This window comes from Pantherophis guttatus, chromosome 1 (assembly GCF_059756535.1).
Source record: "Pantherophis guttatus breed Tessera chromosome 1, ASM5975653v1, whole genome shotgun sequence".
Classification (NCBI taxonomy): Eukaryota; Metazoa; Chordata; class Lepidosauria; order Squamata; family Colubridae; genus Pantherophis; species Pantherophis guttatus.
The window spans coordinates 115,404,208-115,429,910 of record NC_142063.1 but is presented as its reverse complement, the minus strand read 5'-3'; the positions used below and the strand labels follow the sequence as shown (position 1 = coordinate 115,429,910).

At 40.4% G+C, this 25,703-nt stretch overlaps 1 protein-coding gene across 12 annotated transcripts in view; it reads right to left on the bottom strand.

Moving 5' to 3' along the window:
- The window catches only part of CNOT12 (CCR4-NOT transcription complex subunit 12), a 33,144-nt gene extending 25,809 nt beyond the window's left edge, over positions 1-7,335 (bottom strand). For 2 of the 12 annotated variants that reach the window (XM_087881578.1, XM_087881577.1), the window contains exon 1: positions 6,254-6,530. Coding sequence is in view for 8 of the 12 variants with exons in the window: in XM_087881574.1 (XP_087737700.1) it covers positions 6,579-6,770 (192 nt within the window). In the remaining 4 variants the exon portion in view is untranslated. Of the gene's footprint in view, positions 1-6,253; positions 6,551-6,578 lie in introns of those variants that run through there. The other 10 variants (XM_034420349.3, XM_034420351.3, XM_087881575.1 and 7 more) reach the window with 10 other exon arrangements.
- Between the last annotated feature and the right edge of the window lie 18,368 nt (positions 7,336-25,703).

The following is a 25,703-nucleotide window of genomic DNA, read 5'->3' as shown; positions in this document are numbered from 1 at the left end:
GGGCAAGGAGTAAACATCTGGAGTGCTTCCCCTCTCCTGATTTCTCAATCACTTGGCAGAGCCACTGGAATTCAATGAGGTAAAGCTGGGGCCTGCTCCCATCACTACAGCAACGACCTCCCACTAGATTTCAACAATGGGCCAAACTCTCTCTAAGAAGGGAAACATCATTACGAAGAGTGTGTGTAGCAGAAACTGTTCCAATTGGCTATATTCGAAACAGAAATGGACTCAGAATGAGGCCACAGAAGGGCTCATGAAGAGCTCCCCTTTAGTCGGATAGGGAAAAAAAACTGTTACAGTGGACAAAGGGAGAACAAGGTATCATTGAAACACTGTAAAGACACCCCCATTCTCAGTCTACGTCTTGGGGACCAGCAAACAACTTCTTCCATGCTTGAATGAAGGAGACTGAAGAACAGACTGACAGCACTCTGCTTGCTGCTTAGCCCTTCATCTCATCCCTTAGTATCTACAAGCCAACCTGTTTTGCAGATAACACAGACTCAAGTTGAATCTTTGTATTACCAATATACAGGTAGTCCTTGTTTAGAAACCAGAATTGGGACCAGAAACTCGATCATTAAACGAAGCAGTTGCTAAGGGAAACCTCACATACTTATGTTCTTACTTCAGCTTTCCTTGGCCTTACAAGAGGTGCAAAGATTGTGTATGCGATCAGAAACTTAGTTAAAATTACTTAGTTATATTATTACTACTATTCTCAGTACATGTGTTATTACATTATTATTGTTATTAGTTCATGTGTTAATATTTATTACTATTTTCTAGTTGGATTTTTTTTCTCTCTGTCTTGTAAATCGTATACCCTGACAATACACTGTATTCAAAAATGTTTATGAATAAAATAATATTTTTTTTAAAAAAGATTGTGTATGGGAGGACTGGTTATAAAGTTACTTTTTTTTATCACACTGTAACAGTCATTAAACAAGGCAGTAGCTAGACAAGAACTTATCTGTACTTTCTATAGCCTTTTCTCTCTTCTTAATATTAATTCCAATTATGCAAAGACTTGGCTCTTGAAGTACCATCCAATACATACTATTCAATCTGTTTTAATCTATAAAGACACACAGCAGTTACGATGGTTGGAATTTCTGGGTTGTAGTCCCAACGTATCTACACAATCGGGTTGCAGAAAACATTTGTCAACCAGGCTAAAACTGACAAACATTTCAGTGTGCAAAATGTAAGGTAAAATGTAGCAGCATTTTATCAAGCAGTCCAGCCAATGCACACATAAGGTTAATCTACATAAATGTTACCCGTCTCTGAAAAGTAATGTATTTGGAGAAAGAGAGAAATGCATTCATGTTATTAGGTGACTTACTTTTCTCCCTGCACTGAAAATAATGTTATCCATATAAAATAAGTATGAAGTAACTTTCAAAGAGGAAGTACATACTTCGGGAAAATATGCACAATGAGTAAACAAAGAACCAGGAAAAAAAAAACCTCTGTTTGGCTGAGAATATCACATGATGAAAAGAATTTATTGAGTTTTTGAATAGGCAGAAATTATCACAGCAAAATTCTTTTCCTCAGAGTTTTTCATGTTACAAGAACCCTGGGGGTGGGGGTCGAGGGATGAAAGGAAGCTTTCTTTCATACGTCTTCTACATTTTGCCTTGAAAGCCTTTAAAATCTAACCCTAACCCCGACTTTTCTATGCAGGTAGTCCTCAATGTACAACCTTTTGCATAATAACCATTCAAAATTACAACGGCACTGAAAAAAGTGACTTATGACCAGTTTTCACAGTTATGACAATTGCAGCATCCCTATAGTCACATGATCAAACTTTAGGTGCTGGGCAACCAGCATGTATTTACAATGGTTGCAGCATCCTGGGGTCCTGGAATTGTTATCTGCAACCTTCTTAGGGAGCATCTGACAAGCAAAGTCAATAAGAGAAACCAGATTGACTTAATGACCCCTTGATTCACTCAACAACTTTACTGATTCACTTAACAATCATAGCAAAAAAAAAAAGTTGTAAAATGAGACATGACTCACTTAGCAATTGTATTGCTTAGCAATGGAAATTTTGAGTTCAATTGTGATCTTAGGTTGAGGACTACCTGTAAGTACTTTCTCATAGAAAAAAAGGTTGGGTATGTGTGTGTAAAATTATTTTAACACACATATGTGTATATGTGTGTGTAAAATTATTTTAACAGATCTTCAAATAAAATTTTTGGCCAAGGAAATACATTGTATTATCTAAATGAGCCTTGGGCTACAGTGATGAAAAGTTGATATGCAGAAAATAAATGTGTAGAATTGTAGTAAGCTACAAGGACCTAAGAAAGATAGGAAGATTCAGTGTGCAAAGAAAATAAAAGGTTGTTTCTAAAGCAGAGTAATTATTGCCTTCTATATAGAAATGTTCATTATGCTTCCTTAGAATTTGGTGATGTAAGGCAAAATTAGTTCCCTCTGTTTAGGGAACTGAAACAGAGGGACAGTGATTTAGCCAAGGCATATAAATTAAGTAATAGCTAAGCACAATGTTCAACTGAAGCATCTAAATCCATCTAGTGATTACATGACAAGCAATTGGAGAAAGAAGAGTTTCCTAGAACTTGAATCAGAATCAACACCTACTGCAACTTGAGACATTGCAACTTTAAATTACACAAGAACCCCTTCCCCCTCCCATTGGGATTATAATAAGGATCTGGTTGAGAAAATCCTGGGGAACAAGCAAAGAGCAGAGAAAATATAGAAAGAAGAAACTTGAGACACAGAGACGCCAAAAGATATATGTAAGAAGGCAGCAAGTGCCAAAACTGAACCAAGAAATAGAAATGACAAAATGCCCAAAGGGCACTGTTAAATATCTACATAAACTCCTGTTGTAAAACGTTCATACCTCCAAGATATTCAATAAAACATCTCCTACAGAAAAATCCAGAGAAGACTCATCTTGCAGGCTTTCTCTACACTATTGGTGGATTAAGCATCCATGACCATCATCATAATTATCCCGGTATAACCTGTGATCACCTAGTTCAAAACCAATTTCTATTGAGCAGAGATGGGGACATTTGGCCTGCAGGTAGTTTAGATGTCAACTCTCACTGTCTGCACAGGCAATGAGCATGATAAAGTATGATAATCCAACAATATCTACAAGGCTAAATTTCCTTTCTTAACTAAGAGGGCCACTGACACAGACAATTCTGAACAATGCTTCTTATACTAGATGCCTTCTCCAACATAAAGTCTTGTTCCTTACTTGCTCCCAGGAATTTAAACAAGTTTCCCCAAATTACTGCATTCTAGTTTTTGTTTTGTTTTGTTTTTAAATACTGATCAACAATAATTGAAATATCTATTATAATATAGGAATAAACCTTCTATTGCAATATATGTTTCTTACAAGCTTGTACTGAACTAACCTAGTCGTTCCATTTGGTTTGAAAATATGACTCACAATGTGTAAACTCTGCCTCTTACGACTCTAAGGAGTGTCCCTGCACTCTGTTCTAAACGCAAACTAGCCAGATTTTGAAGCTCTAACAAAGACAAAGAACTGGGTGAAATTAACAAGCCCCTATTCATTTCAGGTACATTTACCTCCAAAACCACAACTGAGGTTGATAATTTTTCCACTGTACTTTAAAAAAATCAGAGCTATCATTTATTTATATAAGTGTTCTTCAGGAGTGGGTGGACATAGAAACTTGCTAAACATTTCCCCCATCTTCAGCAATTCTATGCTGAAAGGAAGACATAGATAAAAGTAGAAACTCTTGCCAAAAAATAGGTAAAATTGAATTCTCCTTCCATAGAATGTTAGCAGCCACATGGGAGGCCTTATAGGGATGAGTGGATTGGAGTTCCTTCCATAGTAGCGATAGGTACTGCAGATTTGGAAAATAAATGATGTTTTCTCAGCACAACTATCTCTTCTGAAAGTGCTTCATTACGTGGAAACTCATCTTGTTCAATTAGTACTCAACCAGTACTCTCATTGTATATCTCATCATCTAAAAGTATTCCTGCTTTGGTCACATTTCTCATAAAGGAATGAGGCAATTAGGTTATTTCTTCGTTGATAGAAAATAATGACAATGGTCCCCTCTCCTAAAGAGGCACATCTGGCGGGACCCAGAAGAAAGGCCTTCCCAATGGTGGCTCCCTCCCTTTGGAATATCATCACCACAGAAATTAGACTGCCTTCCGCTTTGACACTCTTTTTTGCAAGGCCCTAAGATCTGGTTTTGCCAATGGGGAACCTAGAGTGAGATGGAGTCCACCAAGTGGTTTGATTAATTGCTGTCACAGGGAGGGCGTGTGTAAAATTTTTACTGTTTGTAAATTAGGTTTTTACTTTTTATAAGCCATCCAGTGACACTGAGAGTGAGTGAGTGGCTATATAAATTCTCTAAGTAAATTAATTAATAAAAAGAGAAAGAAGTTATCACCATGTCTTTCAAGAGCCGTGCAATACAGTCTGAACTATAATATAAATTCAAGTAAATCCCTTGCCATTTATGGATTCTTGTTTTACCTATTATCCTTTCTATTTATAAAAAGTTGGCAGATAGGGCATTAATCTCTATTATATGTGTGAAAAGTTTAGATGTAAAAGCAGCCTTCCCATAAAGTTTTTATTTTTATTTTTCATAAACACATTTACATGTACAGTCTTTTCCATCATTTTTCATTCATCTTTTCTTTTAACTTTCATTTTTCATTTTTACTTTTTCGGGGCTGCTCTTTTACCCTTTACCTTTACTCCCAGTTTAGGAAGCAGCCTTCCTAAACTGGGGGAAATTTTAGATGTGCGTGCACCAACTCTCAGACTTTTCCACTCAGAAAGGCCACTGACAAGAAATCTAGAGGGAATTGAAGCCCATACACCTGGATGATGCCCATGGTTAGAGAAGACTGCAAAAGAATCTCAGCATGACCACAGTACACACACACACACACACACACACACAATTGTTATAAGAACAAGGATTAAAAACTCTCATGGGATGGTTAACCAAGAGGGGCCTCCTTAGGGAAAGGACAGGGGTAGAGAAGTAGAGAAAAATAAGTAGGTGCAGATGGACTTTTTAAAAATTGTAAGAATATGGGTTTTAGATGAAACCAGACTGGCTTAATAAAAACCCAAGCATAAATTTTACGCTAAAGACTGTTAGGCTTATTTTAACATCGCTTTTCATATAACTCTCTTCCAAAGCAGTTTACGTTTGCCAAAAGAGAAAGGCCCTGCCCACTAGTTCACAACCCAAAAAGACACACACAAGAGACAAGGAGTGGAAAGGAAGAGCAATATGCTGGCATTGATATGTAATTTAAATGGGTTGATCTTGGCTTCCAGAAATTCTCCCTTGCAAAGCAATATGTGCCTCTTGTTCCTTCAGCTGAAAGGAACACCAAAGTGTTACCCTTCCAGTCTCCAGATAACTGTCCTTGGGATCTGATGTTCCTTCTGGTTGGTGGAGAAACCAGTCTCTTGAGCCACTCCCCCCTTGTTGTGGGTTTTTTTTCCCCCTTCTGGGAAGGAACAGTTGGTGGCTCTTTTAGTTCAAACAGATTTCTGAGTAACAGATCCAAATAAAAACAGGGCAGATGTAGGAGGTTATCATAAGATTTTGAAAGCAAAGTGAAAAAGCTGCCTAAAGATCAAAGGATGCAATTCTCTTAAGCAGATAAGAAGATGGTTTTAAAAACTGGAAGATGTGGAGGATTTTCTAGCAAGTAATTTACTCAAGAAGACAAAGAGAATAGATTATTCCTATCAGAGAAGGAGCTACATTGTAAACAACTGGTTCCTCACAAAAGGCCGAAATGATGATGCCAAAATGCCATTTGAAGAATTATCCTTGGCTGACTCAAACCCCTCTTCCCCCAAGAAAGGCAGGGACTGGGAAAGAACGTGCTTCAAGAACAGGTTCAGAGGGTGTATTTTAGGGTCACTCAGCCTTTCTGCATTAATTGCTATTCAGTAAGTTTTAAAAGGAGGTGTGTGTAACCTGGAACGTCAGTCAAGAGAGGGAGGAGTGGTTGGAGAGAGGTTGCAAAGTACTCCAGGCAGGAGGAGGAGGAAGAGGAAAGGGAGAGATTTAAAAATAAAACCGACCCCAGCTACAGGAAAAGGAGGCACCATAAGGGTCCAAATTTCGGTGAAAAATCAGGGCAAGGAAGAGGCGCCGGGAGCCCAGGCGACACACAAAGTAGCGCAGCCCCCATACCATATGGCACCAACCTCACTGGCCTTCCCGCTGCAGCCAGTCCGCCATCCTTGCGCCCTTGCTATGAGCCGGTCAGGTCTTCAGAGCAGGCCTTTTACAAACCCTTGCAGCAACTACGCTCTGCAGAACGGATCGCCGCTGCGGTGACTCGCCTCGACTCTCCTCCCGTCCCGTCCCGTTTTCAGGATTCCCAACACTTAAAACATCTGGGGTGGTAGTGTCGGCCTCCCCTTCCCCCCCTTTTTTTTCCACATGCGTTCGCCGTACCTTCGGGCTCTTTCCCCCTTTCTTGCACCCCTTATCCCCCACCCTCCGGCCTCCACCCCTTCCCCCCCCTACCTCTCCCGCTCGGAGCCTCCAGCCACTTTCTGCAAGCCGAAATTTCCACGCGCGGGATGCGAGAAGAGCCACGCAGCTCCCCACCTTCTCGGGGGAGGGGAGGGGGGGCGTCCGCGAACGGGTTCTTACCCAGCTTCGCAATCCGGGGCCCGACGGAGGCTCTGGCGATCCTCTCGCTCTTTGCATATTCATGACGTTCCCTATCAAGGCCCAGGCTGGCCCCGCCCTCTCTAATTCATATTCATATCCGCGGAGACACCCAACCCCACGTGTCACAGCCTGGAGGCCAGAGTGGTGAAGGGAAAGGCCGGGCTAGCGAAGGGAGTCTCAGCTTACGTTGGACGGGAACCCGTTGCCTGCCGCCTTATTAAGGAAAAAACTGGTCTCCGAGAACGGCTGAAGGGTGGGGCTGTGCGGATGCGCCTCCCTTTTGTAACCTGAACCATTTCTTGCAACGATTTCTCCCCGCCCGCTAGAAGCATGGATGCTAACGAGCCTGTGATTTGCATTTGAAGTATGCGCAATAAATACGCGATGCTCATTCTGGCTGGTTGCGTTCTCCCGGAGTTATGACTAATGAGCAAAACTTTGAGAGCAAGTCCCTGCCCGCGCAAGGCTCGAACCCACGCAGCTTTTCTTATTCGATAAGTACCTGTGTGTGTGTGTGTGTATACGCACACACACATATATACTGGTACTTATCGAATAGGAAAAGCTTGTGGGTTGGAGGCTATACTAACTGCGTTACTGATTTCCACTCCCCGCTACACCACACCCACCCCAAAAGGAAGGCGGTCCCTTGTTCCTTAAAGCCCCGCCCAGATACCGATGATCGCAACTCTACGGGGTGAGGCTGCTGCTCTGGGATCTCAGACGGGGAGGTTTCGGACTGAAAAATGTACTTAGTAATAGTCTGCCCGGGCAAGTATTTTGGGACAGAGACTGGCTGGGACGTCATTCTTTCATATTTCTTCTCTTTTAGGCTAGACTCCATAGTCTCTAAAATGAGTTAGCAATAGCACTTAGACTTATATACCTATTCACAGGGCTTTACGGTCCTCTCTAAGCAGTTTACAGAGTCACCATATGGCCCCCAAAAGTCTGGGTCCTCAGTTTACCGACCTCAGAAAGAGGATGAGTCAAACTTGAGCCTGTGGAACTCCAACTGCTGGCAGCAGGCAGTCAGCAGAATTAGCCTGCAATGCTGCATTCTGACCACTACACCAACACAGCTCTTACATTTGAGTTACTTTTGGGAAAGCCCATATGCCAGGGGTGTCAAACTCAAGGCTCTGGGGCCGGATCCAGCCCTCTGGGTGCTTAGAACTGGCCCATGGGGCTGCCCTGGAAAGAGCGAAGGACCGGCCCACAGTGCCTCTGCCAGCGAAAATGGAGCTTGCGAGGGCGGTGTGCGACCTCCCAAGCTCTGTTTTCGCTGGCAGAGGATTGCAGGAGGTCGTCCCAGCCGAAAACGGAGCTCGGGAGCCCGTTTTCGCTGGCAGAGCGCTCTGGTCACCACAGGTCCCCTCCCTTGACACAAGTGGCATCATGTTGGCCACGCCCACCCTGACCCCCTGAAGTCAAACACAATCCTTATGCAGCCCTCAATGAAATCAAGTTTGACACCCCTGCCATATGCAGTACATGTGAGCTATTAATTTACTCCCTTCTTATTAGCAAGGACCGCTGAACCACATTAAGCCCGTTGCATTTTAGCACTGTGTGTTGCATAAACTCAGCCTCTGTTAATTAATCTTAGCAGTAGCCAATTTGTTGTGTGCCATCAGGTTGGTGTGGACTCAATTACCAGTAACCAGATTATCTCTGGGATGATCTGTCCCCAACCTGGCCCTACAGGTTTACCAATGGTAGATCCATCAATCTTGTACAGTAACTCAATGCATTCATCTGCTGATGGTACCTCAGGTTTATAGTTAGATCTTCACATAATGTGTCCAAAATGGGATAACTTGAGTCTGATCATTTATCCCTTGAATTAGTGTTTTGAATTGATTTGTTCTATGAGCCATTTGTTTATTTTCATAGCTTTCCATAGTGTTCACATTGGTTTTCTGCAACACCAAAGTTCAAAAACATTTAATATTCTTTCTGTCCCATTTGTTCAAAAGCCAACATGGGAAACCATTGCTAGCCCGATTCTGATCTTTATATAGACACATCCAGGCATCTGAATAGTTTCCCCGAGGCCTTCATTGCTACTCTTAGTCTGTGGCATATCTCTGCACTGCTAGTTCCTTTACTGTTGTTAGTCCAAGAAAATTACAAAATGCCTATTTCCTGCATTTGTCTCAACTTTCAGACAACTAAAGTCAACCTAGATTTCCTTACCCACTAAATACTGTGGGTAGCACATTTTTTATATTTTCCATGTTTTCAGTATTTTTTTTTTATTTGATTCTCTCAGACATTTCTTCCATAAACTCTATATATGTGCTGACTGGTACATTTGCAGTTTGTGATTTTGCAATTTATGGCCAGTTCTTCCCTTTGTATCCACCTAATTTGCTGAAAATTCCAATGTCCCAATTATCTGTATCAAAATTAAAGGCAATTGCCTTCATTGCTTTGCTTTGCTTTGCTAGCTTTCCAACTCCAAATGATTCTCTTCCAGCATTTATAATCCTACAGCTGATCGGTGTTAAAAGCAAACAAATGAGTCGGGTCGTAAATGCGAGGACTGGTCGTAAGTGTGAGGACCTTCCAGAAATGACTCTGACCAGCTAGCCATGCCCACCTAGTCACATGACCTCCAAGCCATATCCACAAAATAAGCCACGCCCACAGAACCGGTAGTAAAAAAATTTAGAACCAACCCCTGGTCCACTCTGAAAAGTCCAGATCCAATAGTGTTTCTTCCAAAGTGAATCTCCATTGTTACTTGTTCTTGAGGAACCTCTATCAGCAAATTCAACCTTAAGCGCCTTCTGGACTACATAACTCTTGCTTAGTAAAATGGAGTCCCGATTTATCTATGTCTTGCTGTTTGTTTCAGTTGACAAAACAGCTCATAAAAGCAAAAGATGAAACAGTCCCCAACACCTACTCTATGGTGTTATATTCTGCTAGGGTTAAAACATGATTCATATTTTCAGGACCGTGCTGTAGAAACAGGTGGGGAAATGTCTCATTTAGTTCAGTTGTGTGCTTATTTCTAGCTATGTTTGTATACAATCACAGCCTTAATTGTTGTATTGGGAAAGTAATACATTCCATCATTCTCCCACACCGCACATGCTGGCAGGTGCTACTCTCGGTAGTACAACAGCTGCTGGACCAAATTACCTTCCGTGATATAATTTTTTAAAATGTCATTATTTTCTCATATTTCTATTTTGTTGCTGTGTAAATTAGTTACAAAAGATTCTGAAAGAGATCTAAGAAACAGAAATCTACTGCTCTTTCATTAACATTTCTGAAACCAATCCATCGCTTGGCCTTCAGTCCCATCTGCCTGTAAAGTACGGTTTATCTGTTGCTATTGAAAATAACTTTTTCCCTTTCTTTTCCTTGTCATGTATACTTATCAGCCCATTGTTCCCTCTGGAAGGGTACAAAAGATTAGGACTGAACAACACTTCAAATTCAGGGGGGAAAATAGATTGGAGTTCCCACCAGTGCACATATAGTATCTGTCTGCAGCTGTTTAAACCAAGTACATTTTTCCTGGCATTGTATTGCAGCTGCAGAAAGCAGTCTTTGAAACCAGGAAAAGGTACAGGTTCTTTAAGGAGCTATTTTCAAATGACACCCTGCTATATCACAGAATCTCTGATGTAGAGTCAGCTCAAATGTAACTCTAAGTCTCTTGGCCATATTTCAGTATTCTTATTAAGGTTACTATAATGCACATTTAGGGTTCCACGGGCTTTACCCACATTATTTCAGAAATTCATGAAGCAAACAGTGACAGTTCAACCTTGGACTTGGACATTGGAGGGAGTTGGACATCCCTCCAAACTATGAGGGACTATATCAGTGGTGAAATCCAAATTTTTTTACTACCGATTCTGTGGGCGTGGCTTAGTAGGTGTGGTGTGGTGTGGCTTGGTGGGCGTGACTTGGGCATGGCAGGGGAAGAATACTGCAAAATCTCCATTCCCACCCCACTCCAGGGGAAGGATACTGCAAAATCCCCATTCCCTCCCCATTCCTGGGGGAAGGATATTGCAAAATCTCCATTCCCACCCCATTCTGGGGCCAGCCAGAGGTGGCATTTGCCAGTTCTCCAAACTGCTCAAAATTTCCGCTACCAGTTCTCCGAACTACTCAAAATTTCCGCTACCGGTTCTCCAGAACCTGTCAGAACCTGCTGGATTTCACTCCTGGACTATATGTAGGAAACTACATGGTTTGGAAACTAAATCAAGTATAATAAAAAATGTCTGGAGAATTTACCTATTAGATGTTTGTAAAGATTATGATTTTAGACATGCACTACAGTTGTGAACTGTTATTACATATGGCAGAAACTGGCAGCCATATTTTCAGAATATGCTGTAAATAGCAGGGAAAAACACATGGCTAATTGTCTTTTCCTTTTTATATGCAATATGAAGATACTGTATATTTAAGAAGCCATAATACTATATAAAGGTGGCCACCAGATGGAGACTTAGCACCTTAAAATGGGTTTTTAAACTTTTTCAGACCACAGATGCTATTAGTTGGGGGAAGGTTGGTATTCCTGGAAACCCTAGTCAAGAGGCCAAGTTCTAATGATGGAAAATTGGCTGGGACTGAGTAAATTATTATTATTTTTTTCTCTGAGTCTCTCATAGAATCCCATTAAGTTCTCACAAGAACCCATTTTGAGGAACCCTTAAAGGAGTGCTTCAATCAGGCTCTATATTCTTGGTGATTTCACAGGCAGATGTGTCTGTGACATTTTCTTGACATGACCTTGGATCCCTTTTTAAAGTCAGCTGGAAGTGACTATCTAACACTGAGCCCTCTGTTATAAGATTTTGGTAATTACACTCCTTATCATCATCACAGTCATTTGTTTAGTCTTACTTTCTTCTTCATTCCTGCCAACTGTCCTCCGTTCTCTTTCCCCCATAAATACAAATGCTTTCACTGCTAACAAACACAAGATGAAGAAAACTACCAGCAAAAAGCAAGGTAAGCAGTTCTGTCAAGCAGAACGACATCTTTGTATTCTGTTGAGTGTGAATTCTCTGATGCCTGACAAATACCTCCCAGGGGGAACCTAAAAGTAATTCACAAAGGGAGGAGGGCTAGATTTATTTATTTGCAATATTTATAACCTATCCTAATTCTAAAGAATTGCGGGTCTCATCTAGCGAATATATTACAAAGAGGAAAAAAAATTACAACAAATTCCTCTACTCAACAAACATATGATAATTACCCCTTGCCAGCCCTTTGAGATAAGCCAGGTCAGAAAAAAGACACTACTAGGATTCATCTTATTGTTACAGGGTATAATAACAATATCTTGAAATCCTGCCAGAGTTTCCCTCTGCCCCTTCTTATCCCAACAGAATCAAGGTCAGGTTATTTTGAGCCACTTTCTCATGCTCTCTCCTTTCCCAGGAGCTGAAAGGTTATGTATTGTCTCTTATTAGCTAACAGCTCTTGCATACTTCAACTTCATTTCTGTTTTCCTCTACACCCGCAATCAAATCAGCTGGGGCAGGGGTGAAATCCAGCAGGTTCTGGAGAACCGGTAGCGGAAATTTTGAGCAGTTTGGAGAACTGGCAAATACCACCTCTGGCTGCCCCACAGTGGGGTGGGAATGGAGATTTTGCAATATCCTTCCCCTGCCACACCCACCAAGCCACACCCACCAAGCCACACCACGCCCACCAAGCCACGCCCACAGAACCAGTAGTAAAAAAATTTGGATTTCACTGAGCTGAGGCAAAAGTTTTATTGAAATAGCATTGCTTTCACTTGTATGTATGTATGTATGTATGTGTATTTATTTATTTATTTATTTATTTATTTATTTATTTATTTATTTATTTATTTATTGGTTCGATTTATATGCCGCCCTTCTCCGGAGACTCAGGGTGGCTTACAATGCATTAAGCAATAGCCTTCATACTTTTGTATATACCTGCTTTGTAGGGCTTTCGCCCCCCCACCCCAGCGGTGTTCTTTTTTATACAAAGTCAGCTTATTGCCCCCACAATCCAGGTCCTTGTTTTACCTACCTCGGAAGGATGGAAGGCTGAGTCAACCTTGAGCCTGGTGAGATTTGAACTTGCAGTAATTGCAGGCAGCTGGTTCTACTTAACAGCACTTTAGTCTGCTGCGCCACCAAGGCTCATTGTAGTTAGAAGGATGTAGTAGCTAAGAAGGATGCATCTCTGGGAACAGGGTATTCCAGAAGTGGAGCTGCCATGGAGAAGACTGTCTTCTGGTTCTTGCCACCCTGCCCCAGTATTTTCCTGAGGTTGGGATTTTAAACAGGCCTTCCTTAAATGATCAGATCAGCAAATTTAGTTCTGGTAAGGTATAGCCTCATGCAGCTGGTGCCGGACCAAAAAGAGACTTTCTAAGTGTGAACCAGCACTTTCAACTGAGCCTGGAAACCTACTAGAAATCAATGTGGTGACTTCAGAATTGGTATTATTCTATACTGAAGAGTTGTTCCACCAGTTATCCCACAGACTACTGCATTTTGTATCTGCTGCAGTTCTTCTCCAAAGACAGTCCTGGGTATAGTGCATTACAGCAATCTAATCAGGTGATGATCCAGGTGTAACTTATCAATTTTTATTTATTATTTATTTATTAATTTTATTTCTATACCGCCCTTCTCCCGAAGGACTCAGGGCAGTGTACAGCCTGATTGAAAGCACAAAGACAGACAAAATTTAAAAATAATTAAAATTATTAAATGATAGGCTCAATTTAAAACCCCAAATTTAAAATCCCATTTTTAAAAACCAATTAAAATCTTTACCTTGATAGCCCAGCCTGGCGGAACAACAAGGTTTTGAGGGCAGAGCGAAATACACAGAGATTTTACGAATTTCTGGGGGCAGTTCATTCCAAAGGGCAGGGGCTCCCCCAGAGGAGGCCCTCCCCCTGGGTGTCACCAGCCGACATAGTTTGGCCAATGGCACCCTGAGGAGACCCTCTCTGTGGGAGCGGACTGGCCGGTGGGAGGCTACTTGTGGCAGAAGATAGTCTCGAAGGTATCCAGGTCCAATGCCATGGAGCACTTTAAAAGTGGTAACCAACACCTTGAATCACACCCGGAAGACCACTGGGAGCCAGTGCAGCTCGCGCAGGAGGGGTGTCACGTGGGCACAATGAGTCAATGTCAGGACATCCTTGAATGGGGTTGTACTGTGAGCCAGAGTTGGACAAAAGACTCACTGACCATGTTTCTATCTGCTGTTTGATTAGCAACTAACAGTCCAACAGGATGCACCTTCCCTCTCCCCAATTTTGAGCTACATTTTTCAGGGATTACTCCATCCAAAGTAACTACTAGAGCCAGTGTTATGAGATGATTTACAGGTTTACTGATGCAACATTGTCTTCTTAATTCAAACTTGTTTTAGTCCAATCAACCCTTGCAAGCCTTCAACCCAGGTTCAGGATTATTATGGCATCTTCAGTTTGTCCTGCAATATCAAAGTATGTAGGAATGAAATAATGAATAATCTTTCTCCAGGAGTTTGTATAGACATTGAGCAGCATGGGTGGAGCCCAGAGCCCTATGGGATTCTATATTAGCATTCCCATTGGGTCAAGCTCTTTCCTTTCATGACCACTGATTGGAATTAACTATTTAGCAAGAGCAAAACTGCAATAAAATACAGATAGTCCTTGACCTACGACCACAATTGAGCCCAACATTTCGGTTGTTAAGTGAGACATTTATTAAGTGAGTTTTGCCATATGTTACAACCTTTCTTGCCACAATTGTTAAGCAAATCACTGCAGTTGATACATTAGTAACACGGTTGTTAAGTGAATCTGGCTTCCCCATTGATTTTGCTTGTCAAAAAGTTGTGAAAGGGGATCATATGACCTTGGGACACAGCAACGGTCATAAGTATGAACCAGTTGCCAAGCATCTGAATTTTGATCATGTGATCATGGGCATGCTGCAAAGGTATCATACGTGTGAAAAATGGTTGTAGGTCACTTTTTTCAGTATTGCTTTAACTTTGAATGGTCACTAAATGAATTGTTGTAAGATGAGGACTACTTGTAGTACCCATGACTCCCAAACCTTGTAGTCTATCCAGGATTCCACAATTGATGTGAGAAAAGCCAACACATCTGGGAAAAGAAACTCTAAAACCTGGCCCAGAAGGCAGCATTGGCAAACTACTTTTATATTGTCATCAAGAAAAATACATCAGCATAGACTTGATTAATGCTGTGATTTATTACATTTGTTTTTCTATTGTATATTTTTGATTACTCAAAGGCTATAACATTGAGATACATTTGGATGCCAGATGTTGAGACACCACCAATGGTGGGTTGCTCCTGATTCGGTCCAGTTCTTGCGAACTGGTAGTAAATGTGGTGGGAGGCTCCGCCCACCCGGCCGGACGTCGTCAAGGAAGATCTGCACATACTCCCTTTGTGAACCGGTAGCGGAGGTAAATAGAACCCACCCCTAGACACTTCCCACCACTAGCCCAAGTTGGAAAGTCACTCCTACAGTATTTGAGAAGATCTGGAGATGATAATGTATCCAGACTAAAGACACAGAGAGTAGTCTGTTTACTGATGGCACCAATAATGAAAAGTTCTTCATTTTTCAAAGACCTCATTGTATCTATGAAGAAATGTAATAAGTACAATATGTTGTTGTAGATGCATTGAGAAAAATACTGAATTAAAGCAGATGTTTTACAGTGACCTAAATTTGTGATGTTCTGGGAAGAAATTACTGCACATTACAAAAATGCCATTTGCAGAGAAGTGGGTGTGTGATATAGTTTCAAAAACCCAGTATACTGTTCTGTAAATTTCTATGGGTTTCTATCTTCACTTTGGAAGATAGATTTGAAAAACATGTAATTGTCAATGGAGGTTTCAGTTTCTCAAATTTTGAAATATGCATATATTTTGAATAGCATTACATTCTGGAGACTTTGCATAGGATAATTTTCCTTCCCAGACACAAAAAGGATATTTTGATAATTAGAACTTTTTGTATTTGAAATGTGATATGATAGAATATAATGAATTAAACCTAACTCCTGCCACTATTATGTAGATTAAAAAATCATGGTATATTGGACTTGGCCATGAATCAGAGATGAGTATTGCCCCCTAGAATCAGATATGACTGGCAGACATGACTCCCTTTCCCCTTTTATCCTGGACTATGTCTGTCAAATTGCATTTTAATCTTTTAATCATGATAAATTAACCCTATGGGCTAATCCAAACTTTAAAATTGCTTAAAAGTACATTATATAGATTTGGATATGCATTTGGATTTTTTTTTTTTATTTTAGTTCAATTATTGGACAAAGATTATTCTTTAAAAATCATTTTCGTTGTCAGAGATAAATACCATTTGTCTGTAGTTGTCATTCCTCATATTGACGTTGAAAAGAAAGGAATAAATTGTCATGTTGGAGATTTAATAAATATCTTGATTAAAGCACATGTTGTTATAATGTCCTAAACCTATTTTCTTCTGGGGAGATGTAATGATATATATTAATTTGATTTGGGGACAACCATATTTTGGGACATCCATATTTTAGGAACAACATATATGGAAATGTATTCTCCAGGTCCTTCTTACTGCTAAGAGACTTTCCTTTTTACATTGGAAAGATGCATAGTATTTATGGTCTTAATTACTGAATGGATTGAAGACTTCATAGTAGCTGTAATTTATGAAGGAGTTGCTTACAGACAGATTATATATGGACAATTTCAATGAAATATGGATACCCTTTATTGAAACCACAGAGGAAAAATGTTAACTTGGTATGAATAAATATGGAACAAATTAGTATAGTTTAGGGATAAGAAATATGGTATATATCAGACACTGAAACAGAAAAATGTTCACGTTATCAAATCATTAGTTCCTCATACAAAGTTTTGCTTAAGAAAAACGCAACCATAATAAATGAAAAAATGCCAAATAAGTTTATAAACAACTGAGCTACCCCAAATTGAATACCTAACATAAGATGAATGTTAGAAAGGACAAGAGACTACACAAAGGAGGTTTTTCTTTACTTCATTGGCAACTCCAGGGCCTTTGACTATGTGGTACATGCCAGAATGTGAATGGAACCTATTAAGACTAATGAGTGTACCAGAACACTTGATTATTCTACTGAGGAATCTTTTCAATTAATAAGATGCTACCATAAAAATAGGATTTGAAAAAAAAAGGAACTGAGAAAGGAATGCATTAAAAATGGCAGGATCAAAGCTTGATAGCTGGAATCAGAAATGAAAGTGGAAACAATACCAGATAAGTATATGATGCCATTTTATTAGTTGAAAATACAGATTTATCACAAAATTTATTGTGAAACTGCTTTAATACTACAGTATACATTATATGAGCCAACTAATGTCAACCTGCATGCTTTGTGAATTCACACTTAATGGGGAAAAGCTATTTGATAACTTTAACTATAAAGGTACACAGAAAGTTGGAAAAGTAAAGAGTTTAATTTTAAAGAGGGAGGTAATGGCAAGTATAGACAACATCATGAAGAATAAAGATATTCTTTTACACTCACAGCAATTAAAATAGTTAAATCAATGGTCTGCTTAATAGTAATGTTTATGAAACCTGAACACTGAATGAGAAAGAAAGACTTTAAATGCTTTTGAATTATGAATTTGAAGATAACTAATATAAGAGTACCATGGACTGCAAAGAAAATTTATCAGTTCTGGACCAAATAATAATTGACTGCCCCTTCAGGAAAGAATTAGCAAGTAGATAGTCATACTTCGTATTTTAGATATGGGATTTGAGTAGATAATGAACTAGAAAAAAATGTTATGTTTAGCAGGATGAAGAAGTAGAAAGGGAGTATATTGGAAAGAATTACCAGGATTAAAGGAATTACAGAATTGTTCTTGTAAGAGCTACAAATTATCACTAAAGACAAGCCAAGTGAATGAGTGTTTATTGTATAATCAACTGTAGTGAATCCAATTCTACGATATCTATGGAAGGAATATATATAACTGATATATGTGTGTGTGTACACACACACACACACACACACACACACATATATATATATATTATTCTTTTATTCTATTTTTCATATTTATGTATTAAATTATTGTATTTTATCCTATAACTATTGTATTTTACACTACTCTCATTTTAAATTGTTTGTTTAGAATTTTATTGGTAATATGTGTTTGAACCTGTGTGTGTGTGTGTGTATATATATATATATACAGACTACCAGCACCAGATTTGAAATAGTAACGGCAGTTACTGCAAAAGACTCCTCACATAAGCCTGATGATGGCAGATGAGATTCTGTCGAAACGTCGCTTCTACCCTTTTAGGGATATATCCACAATTACACGGGAAGAAACCCGAAATATTAACTATACACACATATATACCTGTGAAAACTTACATAGACAAATATATATACATACATACATACATACATACATACATACATACATACATATATATATATATATATATATACACACACACACACACACACACATTTTTATAAAGGCCTAGGTGAAATGGATATTTTGGTGCTTAGTACTGAAGGGACATAATAATAATAGAATAAGTAGAATTAGTGGAACATAATAGTAGAGTCAGTAGAATTGGTTTGACTTCTTGTTTTGCTTCTGTAAGAATTGCTTTGCTAAGAATTAGAATTGCCTCTGCCATTTGCTTCTACCAGTGATTTCACCTCTGTGTTATCTTGTTTTTCTGTACCACTCTGCGCCTGGTGGATATCTCAAGAAGCAGGGTTGCTAGGCACTCAGCCTCCTGTGCCTTGCTGCACAGTCAATGCAGGGGTACAAGGAGGGCATGGGCCAGGGGGCCAGAATTGGGCACTAAACTGACATCGCTGAGGGTATAAAAGGACGCCATACCTTCCCCAAGGGGTGGCTATTCCTCACATGCATTGTATCTGTATGTTTTGGATATAATCCCACCCAGTATTTTGTTTTTGGCCATAAATAAAATCTTTTTGCAAGCCTCGTCTTGAGTCTCTCTCTTTGGCATTCTGGTAACTCAAGTACATTTTGGGACCTTACATTTCCAATGGCAAGGTATCACCAAATTCCTGCTTTTTCTTCAGACTTTGTGTCTCACTTATGAATAGAGCTTTGTATTCTTGTAAAATTCTCTGAATAAGAAGTGAAATTAGCTACCAAAAAAAAAAAAGGAGTAATTGCCAGAAAAAGCAAGAATGCTGTGATACAGGGGTGTCAAACTAAAGGCTCAGGGGCTGGATCCGGCCCATGGGATACTTAGATCTGGCCCATGGAAACAGCAAAGGACCGGCCTGCGGTGCTTCTGCCAGAGAAAACGGGCTCCCGAGCTCCATTTTCACTGGCAGAGGGTTGCGTGAGGCCGTGGCAGCTGAAAACGGAGCTTGGGATCCTGTTTTTGCTGGCAGAACACTTGGGCCGCCACAGGCGCTGACAGGAGTGACATTGAGCTGGTCATGCCCACCCTAGCCACGCCCACCCCGGGCCCCCAAAGTTAAAACAAAACCCTGATGCGGCCCTCAATGAAATTGAGTTTGACACCCCTGCTGTAATAGAAGGCTGCTTGTGGTATAGTAATAAAAGTGTTGTTTAGGATCTGGGAGATCCTGGTTCATGTTTCCTCTCAACCCTAGATGTTCATAGGCTTGTTACTAGAGGGGAAATTGGTGGATGCATCCAATTCTGGCAAATAAGTGGACTGAAAAAGATCATGAGACAAAGCCAAACTCAGACATGAGGGTTTCAAAGGCAACAACTAAGATAAGGGTAAATGGTTGGAGTACAGCACTCCTACTCTCAAGCAGTGGTGGGTTGCTCCCGGTTCGCACTGGTTCACAAGAACCGGTAGTAAAAATTTGTAGTAGTTCAGAGAACTGGTAATAACATTGGCTGGCCAAGCCCCCAAACCGGTCCCCGGCCCGGTTGCAATTCACTTACCCCGCCCACCTCATCAGAGGCTTTTTTTTTTTTTACTTTTAAAAGCATTTTTTCTACAAACTCTTTGGCCGAAAAAATGCTTTTAAAAGTAAAAAAAAAAAAAGTTGGACACGCCCACCCAGTCACATTATTCCCCCCACCAAGCCACGCCCACAAAATAAGCCACGCCTACAGAACCGGTAGTAAAAAAAATTAGAACTCACCCCTGCTCTCAAGTGATAGTTGACAGTCATCTTTTGGGAATCTCATACAAAACACCAGGGCGTCATGAGTTGGTCTGTGGCCTAGTTCATGTGTAACCTATTTTTTACAAGACTATCCATATATTCAAGTAGTAGGATCTATTTTTTTCTTTCTCAATACAGGTAGTCCTCAACTTACAACACTTTATTTAGTGACCATTCAAAGTTACAATGCCACTAAAAGAGTGACCATTTTTCACACGGTGGTTGCAGCATCCCCATGGTCACATGATCGAAATTCAGACGCTTGGCAACTGGCCCATATTTATGACAGTTAAAGTGTCCTGGGATCATGTGATCACCTTCTGCGACCCTCTGACAAGCAAAGTCAATGGGAAAGCCAGATTCACTTAACAATTGTTACTAATTTAACCATTGCAGTGATTCACTTAACAACTGTGGCAAGAAAGGTTGTAAAATGGGGCAAAACTCCCTTAACAACTGTCTCACTTAACAACAGATATTTTGGGCTCAATTGTGGTCGTAAGCCAATGATTACCTACACTTCTCATTTTTATGCTCTAAACCAGAGTGTCAAACTCTCAACGTCACGGCGGCATATTGGGATTTTTTTTCCCCTTTGCTAAACCAGGCGTGGGTGTGGCCAGCATGTGATGCATCCAGGCCGTGGGCTGCAAGTTTGACAGCCCTGCTCTAAACTGTATGTGTTTTTACAGTCTGAATGAGTTTAGGACTAATAGACTTGGTACCTGTAAAAACAAACAATTTCTTTGCTAGCTAGCATTTTTAAAATTCACATAACTGTGCCTTGCCATTTTTAGCCCCTTATATGTATTTGATGAACCAATAACTTGCAAGAATCCATGTTATAATAATGCAGTTTATGTTTAAGTCACGATGACACCCAATATTCCTTTTGTTAAAAAAATAAATAAAAACAAAGTAAGAGATGGCAGAAGAGCATACAAAGTGAAGCAGAGTTTGCCACTTAGTATGTCTACGCCTTTCCATTAACCCCTTCTCCACTAAATACTAGTTAATGCCTATCTGGAAATGTTTTTAAAAGGCAGGTGCCTTTGGCTCTCCTAGTCAAAAGGAGGCTGGGCTATCCACAGGAGGTCAACAAAATTAGGCTAAGCCTTGCAACTGCCAAGCTGAACTAACACTTTTCACAAAAATGGTTGCCTATCAAAACAGGAAAGATGAAGGCACCAGTCCAATAAAAGCTGTTAAGGCCATGCAATAGGATGTTAATAGCTCCCATTTGTCCAACCTTGTCACCAAGCTTGGTAAATGAAGCATATCCCCATTTATTTTTGCCTACTGATCTGTACATTCCCAATGAATGCAAGAATCGCCAAACTTGGGGTAGGGGAAGGGAGTCTATATTTTGTTTTGCTTCCAGTTGCACCAAGAAGGATGTGTCTCTGATTTCCATTGTACCTTTCTTAAGTCAAGTTTTTGCAGCCCTGAAGCATTCAGTCCTCAGTCTTGCCCTCACCAAGTAGCAGGGAAAGAACAGACTCTTCTCTGACAGCTTCCAGCAAAACAATTCAGTACTTATTAAATTATCCCATAGCTGAAAATGTGATCTGACAGGCAGGTGATTGGAAGAGAGTCTCAGAGGTTTTCCACCTCCTTTTAAATGGACGGCTGAAATCAGGTAATCCACTCTAATTGGATCATGCCTCTTGGACACACACACCCCATTTTCCCCCAAATGTATTGTCCTAGCACAGGAAAAAGAAGCAGCAGAGCCACTTCAGGTGTTCTAATCATAATGCAGTAGGTTGAATATCCACTATCACCAAGTAATTACAGGAGATTAAAAAAAAAAAGAATCTTCAAAAGAAAAAAAAGCAAGAAAGTTCAGTTGCCTCCTGAAAAAAGCCCCTTTGGGACTATATGGCTCAGGCCCAGGCTATCTTCGAGACCGCCTTCTACCACATAGCTCCCAGCGACCGGTAAGATCCCACAGAGTCGGTCTCCTCCGGGTCCTGTCAGCTAAACAATGTTGGCTGGCAGGCCCGCGGGGGAGGGCCTTCTCTGTGGCTGCCCCGGCTCTCTGGAACCAATTACCTCCTGAGGTCCGGACCACCCCCATCCTATTGGCCTTCCGCAAAGCAGTGAAGACCTGGCTCTTCCAGCAGGCCTGGGGCTGTTGATCTCGTTATAATGATCTTGCGAGACCCGGCCACGAATTGAAGTGCATGTGTTTTAACATTTTTAAAGTTTTTAATTAATGTTTTTCTTTTTAATACTTTTTATGGGATTGTTCGCATTGTTTTATTCTTTATTGTAAGCCGCCCAGAGTCCCTTGGGAGTTGGGCGGCATAGAAATGCGACAAAATAAAATAAATAATAAAATAAATGACCTGGATGACTGAGAATCTCTACAGACTTGTAGCTATACAATTTGGGATGAACACCCTTTGAATGGTGTGGGAGTAGGAATGGATTTCCAGAGGAAAAATTGCAGACTACAGAAACCAGCACTACTCAGGTGACCCTGAAGACACAGATAAACCTCCAAGTGCTTCAATGACTCTCTAAAACAGTGGTTCTCAACCTGTGGGTCGCGACCTCTTTGGGAGTCGAACGACCCTTTCACAGGGGTCGCCTAAGACCATCGGAAAACACATATACCCGCTTTTTCGTCTTGGGAACAGCTGTCTCGCCAGGGAATGGGCTGGTAACTGGTTGCCCTCCGGTTAAGAGGCACGCCGGCCCTCTTGGAAAAAGTGGGGGCACGTGCATGGAGGGCGCGCACATGCGCAGTGCAGGTTGCATGTGCACATGCAGTGAGATGCATGCATATTAGGAGCATGGGGGTCATGCGCGCATGAGCAAATGGGGGCGCCCATTGCATTATTGGTGCTGGCACGCGAGAGCGCGGGAGCGCTTACACGCTCGAACTTTTGCCACGCATTTTATGGTCGGGGGTCACCACAACATGAGGAACTGTATTAAAGGGTCGCGGCATTAGGAAGGTTGAGAACCACTGCTCTAAAAGGATGCAGATTACCAGCTGTCTGCAAGGAATATAAATCCTTCCATTCCCCACTGTCCTGTCAGGGCTGAAGCAGCTTCTTGGATGAAAAAGCTTGTCATTGGAACAACCATGACCTGGATGACTGAGAATCTCTATAGACTAAGATATTAAAAAAAAACCTACAGAGATGGAAAGCAATGATAGGAGAAAAGGACAGGAAAGAAGGCATTAAAAAAAGCTTTTCTACAAGGACTGACCAGATCCTAAGGACCATCAAATATTGCATATCACTTGTTATATAATATTCTACAAATTTGGTCAAAACTGCTGAGAATATAGACTAGACATAATCATAATAAGTGTGTAGGTTTAGCTGTCATGGTTGGACAGTTTACATTTAATAACTAGAAGAAATATATATATATGGAGATAACTAAAATGCTGCATCCACTCCATAATTTTTCTGGGTGTGTATGTCTTCCTTTCCTTCCTTTCCTTTTCCCCAAATGTATTCCTCCCCCCACCACCCTCATAAAAACCAGATGGAGAAAATCATCCAAGTTAAAAGAAGCCATAAAGAAAAGCCTCAGAAAAAGTTCAAGACTTCAAAAATAATCTCTTGCATTTACAAAGGCACATTCTTACTTTTTTAAATATGTGATTGAGGGAGTTTCAATCTTAAATGCATTAAAGTGCCATCATCACATTTGAGTAAAAGACCAAGTGAGTTCACACGATGATTTATGTCGGAACATTAAAATATTTCTATTAGAGTAATACAGTAGTGGCTAAAATAGTGGAAACCTTTTGAGAAAAGTGTATTTTCTAAAGCTAGCTAATAACACCACTTTTTTGGGGGAATAATACCATAAAATTATACTGTATATCAATGGAAAGATAATTTAATCAAGAATGTAATGCAATAACTTTTATGAAGGATTTGCTATTAGAATAGCAGTTACAGCATAAAGAAGAAAAGTGAAACACGTAGAAAAAATGTGATATACAAAAATTATCACCATAGAAAAACAAGAGATATACAAAAATTATCACCATAGAAAAAATGAGATATACAAAAATTATCACATCAGTTAATACTTAGTTGGGTAATCTTGGGTAATCTTTAGCATGAATTATGGCCTTACAACAATTTGCCATGGAATGAACCAAGTCTTTTAGTTCTGCAGCTGTTATAATGTGAAACTAAGATTGAATGATCGCTATTAACTGGGTTTTATTGCTGGGTTGTTTCTGACTAACAAGTTTCTTTAGTCAGCTCCATAGATTTTCAATTGGGTTAAGGTCTGGGCTATTCCCAGGCCATTCCAGAAGTGGAATATGATTATCTTGAAACGCCAAAAAAAAAAGTGGTTATTAGCCATCAAACCTCAAAAATACACTTTTCCCAAAAGGTTTCCACAATTTTGGCCACTACTGTCTTCTTATGCAGCCATCTCCTGTTTTAATAAAATGGATGAATCCAGAATTGCTTTAATTCACGGAAAAGAACAAGATCCGGTAAAATCTGCTAGATACAAAACAAATTGTGTCCATTTGCTGTGTGCCTGTGCTCCATGCCATTTCACAAAACTATTCTGGAAGGTAGACTGTCTTTCCTCTTTTATAAAGTAGAGTTTTCAAGGCACTCAAGGCTTGAATAGAAAAGAGGAATGGGAAAATTGCCTCCCCTCTCTTTGTTTAGCATAAACTTCACATCCAACACTGCACGCCAAGAGAGAAGGGCACATATAATGTATATGCTGCAAAATATGGAATACAGTAGGCAACCTTAAAAGTAAAGGTAAAGGTTCCTCTCGCACGTATGTGCTAGTTGTTTCTGACTCTAGGGGATGGTGCTCATCTCCGTTTCAAAGCTGAAGAGCCAGTGCTGTCCGAAGACGTCTCCATGGTCATGTGGCTGGCATGACTAAATGCCAAAGGTGCACGGAACACTGTTACCTTCCCACCAAAGATGGTCCCTATTTTTCTACTTGCATTTTTTACGTGCTTTTGAACTGCTAGGTTGGCAGAAGCTGGGACAAGTAACGGGAGCTCACCCCATTATGTGGCACTAGGGATTTGAACCGCTGACCTTTCGATCGACAAACTCAGCGTCTTAGCCACTGAGCCACCGCATCCCATTAAGCAACCTTACGTATGTTGAAATCAAGAATATTTAAGGTTGTCCTCCAATAGAACCATGGCTAGCTCAGGAAAGCAGACAGCCAACAGGAAGTTGATACACCAACAGAATATTCTAAAAGCTGTGAAATTGTGATAGACCTGGTATACCACTGTCATTCCACTTCCCCATTCTTTTAAGATCTTCCTGCTGACAATGCCGCATCAAAAAAGTCGGAAGCGAAGTCACCACGATACAAAGCAGATCTTTCCAAAGGTGCTTTTTTTTCAAGAGGCAACTGCACTTTCTTCTTTTTCTTTGAAGATGTTTCGCTTTTCATCCAAGAAGTTTCTTCAGCTCTGACTGGATGGTGGGGGAATTGGAAGGATTTATATTCCTTGCACACAGCTGGTCAAATCCTTCCATTCCCCACCATCCAGAGCTAAAGAAACTTCTTGGATGTGGAAGTGAAACAACTTCAAAGAAAAGCAAGAAAGTCCAGTTGCCTCCTGAAAAAAGCATCTTTGGGACAACTATGACCTGGATGACTGAGAATCCCCATAGATATAAAGCAGACCTTCATGTTTATTTCAATATATTGACTGCTCAACTCCAGTGGACTTTTTTTCTGTTGAAGACATGATCCCAGGCAACT